Below are 15076 nucleotides of genomic sequence, written 5' to 3'. Positions count from 1 at the left end.
AAACTTTGAAGATCCAACTGGCAGACAGAAGAGAAGAAATCTCTCTGCATCAGCTAAGGAGCGGAAATAAGGATCTTTTCACAGAGTCAGGGTAAACACTGCTTGTTAGAGCAGACCTGTGTGAGCTCAAACATGACATTTCAAAATCCAGAGGCTGCACGCAGGAGTGCCTTTCGAGAGCTGGGGCTACAGGCAGCACCGGTGACAAGGCTGCAGCCAATTAGGACTGTTTGTGAGCAAGTGCCTTTCTTTCAGGGGCAGATGAAAGTGGGTCAGAGCCAAAGTGTATCTTTGTACCGCAGCACAATAGCAGGTAGCACACAACTCACAAACTTGAAATGAGACAGATGGGGATTTAATAGCTGAATATCAACATTACTCTAATATAGGATGACGGTTCTGAATCCATTATGATTATCAGCCACTTTGATGCTCAGACTTCAATTTCAGGGCAGGTTTCTAATAGTAGATGAGCTACTCTGAGGTCAGACTTCAGGTATTATCACTATCATTCATTAACACATTTCTGTGCAGGTAAACAACTCTGAGTTCAAAGGCACGTCAATTCAAGATATTAGCAAGTTAGACGTTCCTGTGCGGAGAAAACTTGTTGCCGCCATATTTCGTGGGCTTTTCCATTTCCATCTCACATCAAACACTCCAGAGCCGAGCGCTGCTTAATGATGCTGAGCATGTCTCTCCAAGCACACGTCTGTGGAGGACAGCTCCGACCAAGATGACTTCACAGTTGTGAGGTGAAAACTACTTATATAACTGCTGGTCTGATGCGGTTGTGAACCAGGACGAAGCCTATGCCTCTGATCTGCGGTCTGTGTTCAAGCCTCACGTTTGGTACAACTCACACACGAGGGGTTAAAGCACTTTAACTTTAAAGCTATAAAGGTCGAATTATTTTAGGTAACATAAATTTTTATAAGTCTGTCAAATCCTTTAAACCCATCCTTTTTGGTTAGTTTGAACTCATGACTGCTGATTTGTCTTTTCTAGTCAGGTGTCCCCTTGGCAAGATTATTTCAACCAGGAGAAATGAACTGAAAGACTAGAAGCTATTAGAATTGTTTTTAATCGCTGAAACAATTAATCAACTATTCACTTTGATAATCGATTAATCATTTCATTTTCCAAGTAAAAATGTGATGGCTCTAGCTTCTCAAATGTGCGGATTTGCTGCTTGCAGATTAGACAATAAAAAGAATCATTTTTTGCAGCGAGAACATGTGTTTGATATAGTGTGCACACAACAGGAAATGTTTTACAGGTGTAGTCACAGCTGTCTGGTGAACTAGACACTGGTGACAGCAAAAGGGTGAAGAACAAGTATTGATTGATTGACTGATTGATTTGCCGCCACTGGGGTAGTTCTACCCCAAAAAGTCATTAAGTACACAAATCTTAATGTCGTGTGTAGATTTATCTAAAGTTACAATTTCAAGTAACTCTATTACTCATGTGTGTTGTTTTTTGTTTTTTTAAATTGTCTTCTTGTCATATGTTTCATTTTGTTGTATGTGATCATGTCTCTCATTAGTACTAATTATAAAAGAAAACTTGAGGTAGAGGGGTGGAGGTGGAGGCACGGAGGTATAGGACAAAATCTAATTTACTCAAGTGAATAGCGTGAATGCCCACAGTCAGCTGATGTGAATGAAAATGAATCGTAAGAGTAAGCATGAACTTATGCTAAGCTTTATTTTTCAGGAATGATGCGCCAGCAGTTTGGGAAGAGATGAAGCTTTGCTAGTTATCTTACGTAGCTTCTAAAAACTCACTTATCAAGATGCTAATTGCCAGGCCTAATTCTTAACCATTAAAGTCATTTTCCAAAAAACATTTACCTTATTTTTCTACCCACTCTGTAAAGCCTTACTCCGCTGGAAATAGTGTGCATTATTTTTGCAGTGTGGCCCATGTAGACTGGCTTAGCATTTAAAAAACAAGGTCAAACTATCCAGTCTCAAGGCATTATTGTATTTCATATTGTGTTTGTGTGTTTAAATTGGTAAGTAGAGGATGTTTTTATCGTGGGATTGAATTCTGGTGGCTAAAAGGGCAAAAGTGAAGACTGTTGAGCTGTCCCCAACAGGTGCTGCAATGCATTAGGAGGGGGATGGTAGTTATAATGTGTACGGACCGTCATTCATACCAGGGACTATGAATGCTTTGCATCGGTCTGAGTCGACAGAAGCATCCTCACAGCGTTGCAGATTTAAGTAGAATTCACCAGAGACATTTATAAGAGCATTACATGTTCTACATTGGACCTCAGTGAGGTGTTGGCTCTGGTAAGTTGGTTTCAGTAACAAATCCCCAAACAAAACTAGCAGCCAGTGTAATGTAATATGACAAACTAGTGACTCTTGATTCACTTTAAGACGTATTACCAAGAGGCATGAGTACAACGCAGGCATTGAGCCTGCTATCACTGTGGTGGTTGGCTGCTTGGTTCACACATGTGGACATAAAGACACAGACTCGTTTCACAACCTCTTTGTAAACTCCTTCCTTCAGAATGACGGCGTCTCCTCACTGTGTTCTACAAAGAGCCTTTTCTTATGAAAAGTTGTTTATCATGAGCTCTGGTTAATTCAACGCTCTTGTGATCTAGCGACTTGAATTAGATTCAGCTCCCCTCTGACATCCACGCTCTGTACACATCTTAAGAAACTCTTGGCATTAAGTCTGTTCCTCCCTTTGTGGTATAAATTGGTAGCAAAGAACACGTACAGTCAAGCTTTTCAACTCGCGAGCATATCTGATTTAAAGTGTGTGGGTTCAAACACAGCTCTGCTCATTAGCTCTTACACTGTCAAAACTTCACTGGAGTTTATGTACTTTAGGAAAAAGTGAGCTGCTCCTTCTTAGCAATAATTTATAGAGATAACCTTTAAGAACTACAAATATGCAGGATCTATATTTCTAAATAGAGGCATTTTTGATGTAAACAAATGGCACTGTTTGAACTAAAAATATATGCTTCTGTATGTTGTTTCTATGCAGGATAAGCGGTTGATGATGGATGAATGGATGGATGTTGTTTCTGCTTACACACAGGGAGTCAATCCAACTGAAGCTCTCATTGTAACACTGACGTACACACAGTGTGCACTGGCACTCTTATCCATGCACGCCGTGCCCTGCATGTTAAAGAGAACAACCCGGGAGAATAGGCTATATTTCATCACCACAGGAGCTTCTGCACTAACTACTGATGCAAATTTATACAGACTGTCGGAGCACGACAGATTCTCTTTAGGATTGCTTTCTGCATCACAGTGCTGTAATGCAGAGAGTGATGAGAAGTGGGCTGTCTGATGGAATGGGATAGTATTTACAGTCATGCTGAGCTGTACAACAACTTGAACATTTTTCAATTCAAATCCTTATATGTTAGCTGCAGAAAGTGACAGTTTTTCAGATTTACAGACTTTGAAATTTACGTTCTACGAATATAAGTTTTGTGCATCGACTGTTATCTTCTCCAAGCCTCCCTCACCTGCTCTCTCCATCAGCACTGTGAAGAATTGTAAGATGAACACTGGTGTTTTGGGAAGCGGCTCATGTGTCTGCAGAGAAAACAGTGTAGCTAAGGGGTTTATGGCGGGCAGAGAGAGGTAAAAAGAGGCCAGCAGTACTGGGCACGGTGAGGCAGATGTGCAGAGTCAGCAGACACCCAGGAAGAGGGTTCAATAGCACAGAAAACTCTGCAGGGACGTGAACAGCACAGCAGAAGCTGTTCTCAAGGTGTAAGAATTCATTAAGAACATTTATCATCGTAGCATCTTTTACTGGGTTATGTTTTGCTGTCCTGCACCTGAAGTTGAATACTCACTCACTTCATGTACACCACACATTCACACAGTTACACAAAACCCAAGGCGCCCAGATGGACAGGATTAGCCCTGCTGTGGAAGCTGCTGTTCCTACCTTAAACTCTCTCCTGGCACACAGCAGATCGAGCAGTGACAAATTTCGCTGCTTTAAAGTGTTGGAGATGAGTGACTATTAAATCCGGGAGATGTGCTCACAGAGCACACTGTATTCAGCTTATGTGCATCCACTGAAAGTTCTGCAATAACCTCACTTTTCTATGAGTGTGTGTGTGTGTGCGCGCGCGCGCGTGCGACAGAGAAAGAAAGAGGCACAACAGTTAAGAATGCAAGAAATTGCTACAATCCTTTGAAAAACAGTGCTGCAATGTATGAAATGCCTTTGAAGCACTTCGTCTTCAACAAATCCAGGAGATACAATAAAACACACTGACTTTGGTGAAGTGAAGAAATAGTTTGGTTTGTGACAAAATAACATTCCCATCAGCCTTAGCTCTACTTTCTGTTTAGTGCTAATCAGCAAATGTTAGCATGCTAAGATGCTGAACGTAGGTTAAGCATTAGCAGCATATTAGCATGCTGATGTTAGCATTTAGCACAAAGCACCAAAGGGTTAGCCTCACAGAGCTTCTAGTACAGCTGTAGAACAATGGCTTCTTGATCTCTCCTGTCACACATGTTTCTAAAACATGGGTGTACCCATGACCTAGTAGTCTGAGACGTGTACCATAAAATCGCAACATCCCTGTTTTGATTCTAGCTAGGGGCCTCTGTTGCATTCTTTTTCCTCACTTCCCCCTACTCGCTAATACTAAAAAATAATTGAATAACTAATTATAAAATGCAAGAATATGTGGGACATATATATACCTAACATGTAGGAAGGAAGGATTTGGTAGCAGTCCATTCTTGGGAGTTGCTGCTACATTCCATAAAACCAGTCTGTTAGGAGGTCCATCATGCAGCGCAGGCTTTATCATACTACTCTTGCCATGTTGTGAGTAGGAGTTCATGAAGCTCAGCATCTCCTAAACACAGTATTATCTTTAGTCAGTAAGGAACGCCCCTGTCAGTCAAGGAGAAGATGTTGATCTCCAGTCAAAGAGCAGACACTTTGACTCAGAGAGAAAACACTGAACTAATGCAGTCAGCGAACTCCCATCGGTTTATTGACCACCCTGAGGGTAAAGTGCGCTAATGAAGATACATGTGATCGCCTGCCAAAACGTACCAGAGGAGCATATGCAACTAAATGCAACAACTCAATAAAATGTAGCATACCGCTATACATTAAAGCTTGTATATTTATTTTAGCAAAAATAAATTACCTCAAACTGGTACCAGCAGATTATGTAGAATTACGCAATTGGGTAACTTGCCCGAGGCTGTCACTGTGAGTCGGGATGTACTGACTGACAGACACGTGAGGTCTGCCACTCTCAGCTCTACTGGGGATCTTAAATCCAATATGGAGATTAGGAGAGAAAGGGATCTAAATTAAGCCTGCATCTACTCTGATGGAGTGATTTTCAGTGCTGCTGGGGATACCCAGGGACTAGGATCAATAATGTAAGTGAGAATATATAAACCAGTGTGAGGGACGTATTGGGCCAATTCAGCAGTGGCCAGAGATTGCATTTGTATATTTAATATATCTGATTGGACTTTTTTTTATCAAGAGAAGGAGAAGGAAAGTTTATTATGTCTGGCATAAATTCTGTTAGCTCTTATGGGATTAGTTTCAGCACACACCTGCACCGAAAATTACTCAATTAAAGAAGCACTTTAAAGCGCCTTTCTCTCTCTCTGAATTATATTACTATTAGGTTCGATGGCCGGCAGCCCGGGGTTTAATAGGTATGAGAGCGTTGGCCATGAGCCAGCACCTTGAACTCCCCTGAGACATCAGGATGGCTCTACCCATGAGGGAGACTGAAGATATTCAGAGTGAGAGGTTTCTGTGGACCTCCAGGACTACACTGCGGACAATCTTACACTGCATTTAACCCTGTCACATCCTTTTGGTCCAGTGGAGCAGAAAGGTCAGGGCACGGCCATTTGGGCAGGAGGGAGCAAAGCCTGAGCATGCAGGGATTTCTGCAAATGCTCTGATAGTGCACATGAGGCTATATTTTCCATGTCGCTGTAAACCGTTATGAACCTTTTGTTGCCGCTAGCAGTTTAAGGGCAAGAAGTGGGACAAAATGTTGGTAGAATTAAAAGCAAAGATGAAGAGGAGGGAATTCACCCTGTGATGAACACAAAGGCATTCAGGATTTAGTGAATAATGCATGTAGTTTTCAGAAACAGCCGTTTCACTTGTCATTTGCTCGGGGCAAAATTATAGTCGTAGCAAAGATGCCCAAATGAAAAAATGCTGTTAGGACAAGAGGATACTCTTGCTACAGTTTTGCTTAAATATGTTGTCAGTGTGAGTATTAGACTAAGCGTTTCACACTTCTATTGCTCTGCACTGAGGGAGGAGGGCGTTTTATCTCTGAGAGGCTGCAAATTATAGAACACATCTATAATTTTAAGATGCTGCTGTGCTTGTGTACTAACAGCTCTTGTTCTCATCATAACTTCATTTTCTCACAAAGATATCTGTTTTTTCTTTTTTCCGTAAAAGAATGTCAGTCAACTCAGCACAAAACCTAATACATCAAAACACAACAGCAGCCTAACTGGAACTGTGATTTGCATATCTGTTAGATTTGCCCCTCTTGCTTGTGCATCCACTCTGACAGCTAACCCGTTCATTGTGGAACAATCAAACAGAATTTGCATGAGGCAGAGAGTGTATACGCATCGCACCAACACTTTCATGAGGCGTTTCATGATAAAACCAGAATTACTGCCCCACAGTCCTCCTCCAACCAGTTAAGTTTACATCCATGTTTGTCCATATAATATATGTAGTGAATCCTTGGAAGAAATTGAATAAAAAAGTGTATTTATTGACTAAATGGAAGGTATCACTATATCGATAATACATATGTATGTTGCCAGTGAATATACAATGTTGAACTGATTAATGAAGGATTGTCATAGATGTGTTGCAGGTGTGTAAAGGTGGATTCAGCTACACAACGTGTGATGCTTTTGTTTTCTCCTGGCATTTTTAGCCTACAAAGCCTCTCTGAGCTGAACTCACTAACTCACAGGATCACAATTAGGTTGGCACACTCCAATATGATATTTGCAGGCACGTGATTCTGAAGACACTCAAAATTCAGAATGAGGCAGGAAGTGAAAGGCAGAGATGAGACAGACGAGATGGACCAAAGCCCGTACTGTGTAGTTTTTGTTTACTCATAGTGTTGTCCCAGTCAATGTTTGTGAAATCTGGAATCGCCTAGTTTATTCTTAAATTGTGGCTGGAAACCTATTTAGTGGTCATAATGACCTTTGACTCAAAAGTGTCACATGTTCAGTGTCCAACCAGCTGTGAAATCTGATCACAGTCTCCCCTTCTGTTCTTTAGTTATGGTGTTAATTGATAGGCAAAAGATTTGTTTTTACAGGTCATTATGATAACCTTTGACCACCAAAACCTATTAAATCAGTTCATCTTTAAGTCCAAGTGGACGTTGGGGAAGGGGGACACACGGTAGCTTCGTTTTAATCTTGATAAGTTGCAGAGACGCAGCCTCTATTTATTAGACAGTGTAACTTACACTGTACATTAGGGTTGGGTATCCTTTGAAATTTTACGATACCAGTACCAAAACCAGTACCCTTAAAGTGATACCGATACCAATAGAGTACTTCATTCAATAACTTGCTATTTTTTGTTGTTGTTATGGACAAGCAAGGAGATCCATTTCTTTTTTCTTTTTTCAAAAACCTGTTTTATAAAAATATTGGGAAATTGTATCAGATTGCTCATCATCCTAATTAGGTCAACCACAGAGGAAGGAAGACAGCTTGGGAGTTTTTTTGTATTTGAATGAGAGAGGAGGAGTGAAACAGTTTAGTGATCACATGGGTTGTGGAAAACAAATTTAAATTAAATTTTTCCATACGTTTGTTGAAAGTCAACCACGGAGAATTATTTTGTTAACTTTCAATTAATAAACTGAATTAAAAGATCTCTACGAGTGCTGTTAACCTTTAGTGGTGAGTCGCAAACCTCCTCTAAAAAAGACAACAGTAAGAAATAGAAAACGAGTCAGGAGTCGGCTGAACAAGTCACTAAACTACACTTAAGAGTCTAAGAAGCAAACAGAGGAAAAGAGAGTCTGCACATCTAGCTGATCACACAGACTACATCTGATATCAGCCGCAGCTGCAGCCAGAGGCTCAGTGAGTAAAATCAGCTGATGGCTGCTGCACCATAAAAAGCGTTTAATTGATGTGATGGAACACAGCAATCGATGGTGAAAAGTGATGTGACTAGCAAATAAAAATGCATAGAGTAGTGTTAAAGGATACCAGAAGATGAAACCAACGAAAAGCCAAGCTTGTAGAGATAAACTTGCAACAGTGACAAACATACCTGAAACCGCAGTCGAAAGTGAACGGGCTGTTAAAATTTGGCATGGACTTACAAGCGAGTACAGGCACATAATGGGAAAAAAGAGCCGTGCACTTCTCTTTCTTTTGGTGTGTTGCTTGTGTGTTTGGCTGCAAGAAAAACCATAAAAATAGTAATTTTTTGCCACGATCCGTTTACAAAAAGTATCGAATAAAGTACTGGTTTGACTGGAGATGTTTGGATACTACTCGATACTGGCCTGTTTCAGTCGAAACCTTAAACGTATCGCTACTCAAAACCCATCCCCACTGTACATTAACAGCTAACTGAGGCTTATTGTTGACCTTTTTCTCTCTGAACGCCTACCAACCGACAACTGCATGCACGTTGCGGATCCTCACAGGTCTATTTAAAAACGATATAATATTCGTGTGGTCATCAATGGTAATAAATGATCTGAACAACCCGCAAGGTGCAGACAAGACGGTACAACACCAGTTGTAGCTACGAATATTCGGGGTCAGCCCTACTGTCTGTATAATGCAATACAGTACAGAACATGTTACTTAAAGGGTTTCAACAAGAACTGAACATTATAAGAACATAGGATTTATTTCAGGACTGTTGCATCAGAATGTGTTAGTTTTAGCAAGTTGTACCTTATAAACTGGCAACTGAGTGTATATTTTATATTACAGTTGTAGTCTCTCTTTATACTGTTGATAATCTAATTACAACTCCATCCCTATATATTTTGATACGTTTTCTGATTTATAAAACTTTTACACTTTTATTTTGAAGGTTAGACTGGCTCAGCTGCCATGATGAGATATGACTCTCCGGCACTGCCACACCCTCGTCTTGTTTTACCTCCCTTTTATACGGTGATGCCCTCCAGACAAACTGACCCGGTCAAACATAGAATACAGTACTGTGAAAAGTGCCTGCACACCGATTAACACAAGATGAAAGAAACAATATGCAAACATTTGAGTACATTGCGTTATACATTATGTTTGGCTTTTCCAGTGTTTGTGTTCTGTCATATCATTTGCATACAAATCCTGAGAGGGTCACCCTCTCCTGCTTGCTGGGAAAACATGTAACCAGAGAGACACACGGCCAAACAACAGCACTACAAAACCATTCGTTTAGTAAAGATGCTTCCAGCATTCTGCCTGTCTGAAGCAGAACATTCATCCGGGCCCTACAACACTTTAACAGTAATATGCTCTTATAAACAGAGTATTAAGCCCACAGATACATTCAAAGTGCATTATTTATAAATGGGTGCTCTTTTGCAAAGAGGAAGAACTTCAGCAAAGACAACAACAAACCACTGCACCGGATTATCATGTTTATCATGACTCCACATATCAAACAGGGGAAATGAATCCAGCCTGCAACACAGCTTATTAAGAAACATATGTAAAGAATAGGGATGAGCGAGTACACCATGATCTTTATGCGTATCTGTCTCTACACTGAATTATCTGTATCTGACTCTGAAAGGGTGGGGCTTAAACAGGATGTGGGCAGGATTAACTGGAAGTGGGTTGACTAGATGTTGCCATATTAAAATTAGAGAATTTACAAAACAGCCTCAGAATTCAGCTTCAGAGCACTGTTCTTCATCACAACAGTAAGAACTATTTACGGAACAGGGCTTTTTTAATGTAAAAGTTGCTATATTTATTGTTTATTAAAAAAAAATACTGACACATTTTAGATAGAGATCCTCATAAGATACACATCCTCATAAAAATTATATTATCTGTATCAGATACTCTATTTAGCCAAGTACTCGCTCCACCCAAGAAGCAAGAATTTTCCAGCTCAGGAAAATGACTGATGTTTTTGATTATTAGCTACACAAAGTGCTGTCTTAGCATCGTTGTTGCTACACTTGCTTTGAAACGCCACTCAGCGATTACTCTCCCCAGGTGGTAATGAAGGGAAACACAGGAACCTAAAACCGAGTGGCAAAGTCAATGTATGGGATGCAACTCTAAAGGCAGTTTTATTTTGGTTTCTGCCCTGGGCTCTCCTCATTATCCATCATAACACTGTATGAAGAATCACTTTGCATTTATGGCCGAGTGGAGGCATCAAAGGCACTGACTAACAGGCCAGATGAGGGAGGATGCAGCGGACACTTTCATTCTGGAGGCAAGTCAATCTCCACTTTTTTTTTCTCCCAAGGGAAATATGTATTCTGACCATGCGCATTACATAATAAGATATCACTGATGTATGCTTCATTTGCTGCGCTCCAAGGTTGTCTTCGATGTGTCTGCACCCCTGAAAATCTTGATAGATTCAGCTTTCAATAATTTAGCTATCAGTCTGAGCTCTGAGAGCATCTCTGATAGTGTCTCAGCCTGTCAGACTCAACCTCACTAATACTGTGTACCTGCATTATGAATATGTTTCAGCTGAAATCAGTGTTTATGGTTCTACACCTGTCTAGATCTGCTACTTCAGAATTCAATCAAATTACTTAGAAATGTTTCTTGCTTACAAATCTGTAAAACTGTTCTGTCAACAAAACAACTACTAATTCATAAAACAGTCTTTACCTTTTATCATTTATCTTTCTGTATTCGGGTCCACATAAAGTGTTTACCAGACCTTTACCAGACTCCCAACACAGCTGAGCCACAGCCCCAAGTTCAACCTAAATATTATCTGAAAAAGACGTGCTTTTGTAGCTCCCTGCTTAAGTTAATACATCACACCTGCTCCAGCAACTTACCGCACAAACAGAAACCTCAACTATGATCACAATCACATTATATTTTTACGATGCGAGACAAAAACCTTGAAATTATTATCTTTTCTTGCCCTTTACATAAGCACGCACATCTTGACATCCTCCCCAAAAATAACCCAGTCCCCACCCCCCCAAAAAAAACCTGTATGCTTCGTCACAGCAGCAGCCCAGGAAGATTTTAGCAATCATACTGTAATTGTTTTGTACCTTAAAAAGAGGTTTGTTGCACCTCTTAGCATCAGCTCAATTACAATGGCAATAAGACTGACGATGGGATCGGGGAGAAATGCTGAGGGTGGAGATCAGTTACGTTGACATGCGGGACATGCAGCTGGCTGATGAATAGTCAGGGATGCAGGAGGTGTAATTGTGGCTACTCACTGGCTTGCATGAGCTGCCCCTGGCGTCCAAACACCTGGGAGAAGGTGGCATGGCTGCAGGTGAGGGTGTCCTCCATGGCTGTCCCACTGGCACACGCTGAGGAGAAATGAGAGAGGAGGGGGATGAGGGAAGGTCAGCCACACTGCGTCACATCAAGATAGAAAAAGAGGAGAGAGGGAAAGAGAAAAAAAGAACAGGGAGAATAGAGGGTGCTTGCCTTCTGTTGTGGAAGCTGACGTGTGATCTCGATGACTGCTCTCCGCTGGACCCGTCCTGCTGCTGCTGCTGCTGCTGAGGAGCGAAATACAGCCCCTCGCTGCTACACCAATATGAGCAGAACTGCTCCCCGCACAGATAATGGGAGGGGGTGTGCCTGTCTGCCAGCTTGTCAGCATGTAAGTGTGTGTGCACGGGAGAAAGTTCTCTGAATGTATGCCTCTGAGAGTGTTTTGCCGTGTATGTGTGAGGCAGAGTAATACAGGGTGGTAGAGCAGGTAGCAGAGCTGTAGGCACAGTTTCCCTGCCAGCACTCTGATCTTGGGCTTCGTCTGTACAGGCTGACAGTCCTCTGCGGCTCCAGACAAGCTGGTGTTGAAGGGAAGCGCAAAGAAGAGGGGAGGCGAGTGGTGAGTGCGGCTTCTTCGGCAGGTAAAAGTCAATCCTCCCTCCTCCCCCCTCACTCTCAGTGAGAGTAGACAGCCGTGCCTGTCCTCTGGGCACAGGACGGGACTGTTGTTTCCTGATCTGTGTGACAATGCCCCCTTTTCTCTCCTCCCTCTCCCTCCTCCCCTCTCTACAGCCCTCATTTGCTGTGCCTCAGCAATAACATCTCTCTCCCTCTTTCTCTCGCCTGCTCTCCCTCACATCCCTTACTCTCTCCACCCTACCCCATGCAAATCCCCTCGATCCATCTTAAAGCTCAGACTGCTGCTGGGAAACAGATTCTAGCAAACTCGAGTGCTTCATCTTCCCCCAGTGCTGAGGGGGAAAAAAAAGGAGGATGAGAAAGTGGAAGGGTTGTATAAAAAGTGAAAAGTAGGGCTGGTACAGCTGGTGGTTTCCAGAGGCTTCGTCTTGAAAAGGAATTGTAGAAAAGTGCTGAGTATAAAATAAAAATCAGCTCATACTCCGCTGAAAAATAACTCTTATAAACTCCTACTTGCCTCAATATGTAGTGCAACAGCTCTGGTGAAGCAGTGCACAGTGAAAAATGAAATTTACTGCACAATGCAGCCAAACTCTACATGAAGGTGTTGTAATAAAAAATGCACGGTGCCATGAGATCAAATGAGCATGTTTCAAGATCTTAAAATACCCTCTCAGGCCTTGGAGGCAAAGTTAGCTATATTGTACCCATTGTGCAGCTGTTGGCATGGAGACCTCCACAGACAGGACTCTGACAGTTGTTCCAACGTATTATCACACTCAGGCCTTCTCTGCAGCGTGTAAACCTGCGCCAATTTCCTCCTGAGCAAAAAAAGACAACAACTTTGCCAGGAAGCCCATTGTCATGGAGCCATCTCTCACACCACTGCTCTCCTCTGCGAGCACACCAGGGACCTGACCGCAGCAGTCACATCCTCACATCACATCCTCCTGTTTTGAAAGGAAATGGCAGGACACTCAATGGGCTACAGTGGGAGCAGGGAGGAAGGCTTGGCTAGAGGGCCGATTTAGCAGGTGGTTCTGCAGGTGAAAAGCAGAAAAAAACATGCCCAGCCTAAACAGCATGAAAGCAATTAACATTAAGTTTGTTTGCTTAAGAGCAGGTTAAGTAGCTGTTTAATTGAAAGCACACTGTCAGAAGCTGTAACAAACAACATTGCATACAAACAAAAAAATAGCCAAATGCTAAGGTCAAACTGAACACTGGCATTTCACAAACAATGAGAAGACTCGAGACGCGACTTCACTTTCAAGTCTGGGAGACTAACCCAGCAGAATAAATCTCCCCTCCATCTTCATCAGCTTTAATGCTATTCTCTTTGAACAGGAAGTAGGGGCAGAGTGAGACTTTTTTAGAAGGCTGTATATTGTCATGTATGAGCAGCTGTCATTCCCTCCCACCATGTCTCCTGTCACTGGTGGCTGTCTTTCCCTAAAAGACAAATAATCCGGACTGATCCAAATTCTTTATATTCAACCAGATCTTTTGTTGTCAAGGAAAACACCGGCGCACATGTTGAAGCTATAATCATTTGTGGATTAGTTGAGAGACTGAAAATGAATGAACAATTTTAATGAATCAGTCAACAACAATATTGTACCAAGGCTAACTATTCTGTGGGATAATAGCCTCAATGTAATCAAATTACATAAAGGTGAACATGGTAAACATTATACCTGTTTACCATCAGCATGTTAGCATTGTCATTGTAAGCACACTGCACAGTGATGTTGGCATTTAGCTCAAAGCAACTCTGCGTCTAAGTACAGTCTCACAGAGCTGCCATCATGACTGTTTTGTTTAGTTAATCTAACTTTTCTCTTTTAACTGCTTTATGTAGCTCAAAGGGTGACTTAACACTGCCTGAATATCTTGTCATCTTTGATGCAGTGAAACACAGGTGTAATTCAAGACGGGGTGCCATTCACTGTTGGGTGTGGTTAAAAGGTTAAACAGATCACACTTCTGACCAGATAGGCGGTTTTCACTAAACAGCGCTATCTTGTCACACTAAAAAAGTCACTCAGAAAAGACAGTTAAGCTACTGATAAAGTTATGCAGTAAAATATTTTGTGATATTTGATGTTGTCAGCACATGCAAACCCTAAATGTAACATACGCCTCTTCTGAAACTCCTCCTGCATGTGGTAACGGAGTGCCATTCCCCTAAAGCAGTCTCGGTGATCTCCTACATCTTAAATCTGCCTCTGTGGTGTATCATGGTTTATTTCGCAAGCCCGGCACAGAGCTTCACGGAATTGCATTTTTATGAATAGGGCTGATGCACCGTACACAGCAATCAAGAGAGAGTGCAGTGATATTTCACACTGACAGCCCGAGTATGGTGCAGCACTATTCCAAGCGCCCACCTCTACACCCCCATAAACTACATCCAGCCATAAACTATACTGCCATGGCAGTGGGGCAAATAAACATGTCTAGCCATCCCACTGAATAAAGAAAAATCTGGCCTGTGGATCAAATCCAACATACAGATTGCATTTAATTCATAACCCTATCCATCAACATGATATGTGTTATGCGAAGATCCAGTAAACAAAGCATCCCAGTTCTTTGATCTTGTATCCAGTGTTAGAGGCACATCTCTGCCCATCCGGTGGGCTTGATAGCTCATTAAGGTACGTGAGTGTGTGATGGATGGTATCTGGACAAAAATAATTTCAGCAGATGCACATAGGCCAGATGAGACCTTGAAAGGTATTCGTGGCGAAAAACGCAGAAATCAGTGATCCTGAGATGATCAGGTCTTCTATCCAGGAAAATAAACCACTTTTGCCTCTGCTTATTGTTTTAAATTTTAACCTTACTATTTAGTGACGGAAAAGCTTTGTTTTTTTGTTTTTTTTAACAGTGGATTCCATGAAAATTAACCATTTCAGAAGGCCCATAGAGAGAAACAACAAAAAATA

General features: G+C 41.7%; 1 protein-coding gene across 6 annotated transcripts in view; it reads right to left on the bottom strand.

Moving 5' to 3' along the window:
- The window catches only part of kaznb (kazrin, periplakin interacting protein b), a 110214-nt gene extending 98643 nt beyond the window's left edge, over window positions 1-11571 (bottom strand). For all 6 annotated transcript variants that reach the window (XR_005441416.1, XM_038696480.1, XM_038696479.1 and 3 more), the window contains exon 1: window positions 11480-11571. Coding sequence is in view for 5 of the 6 variants with exons in the window: in XM_038696480.1 (XP_038552408.1) it covers window positions 11480-11555 (76 nt within the window). In the remaining variant the exon portion in view is untranslated. The remainder of the gene's footprint in view (window positions 1-11479) is intronic.
- Between the last annotated feature and the right edge of the window lie 3505 nt (window positions 11572-15076).

The sequence above is a fragment of the Micropterus salmoides genome, unplaced genomic scaffold, assembly GCF_014851395.1.
Source record: "Micropterus salmoides isolate LMB-PRFRI ecotype aquatic unplaced genomic scaffold, ASM1485139v1 Ms_hic_scaffold_4, whole genome shotgun sequence".
Classification (NCBI taxonomy): domain Eukaryota; kingdom Metazoa; phylum Chordata; class Actinopteri; order Centrarchiformes; family Centrarchidae; genus Micropterus; species Micropterus salmoides.
Note: the sequence above shows the minus strand (reverse complement) of the source record. Positions and strands in the feature narration are given on the sequence as shown.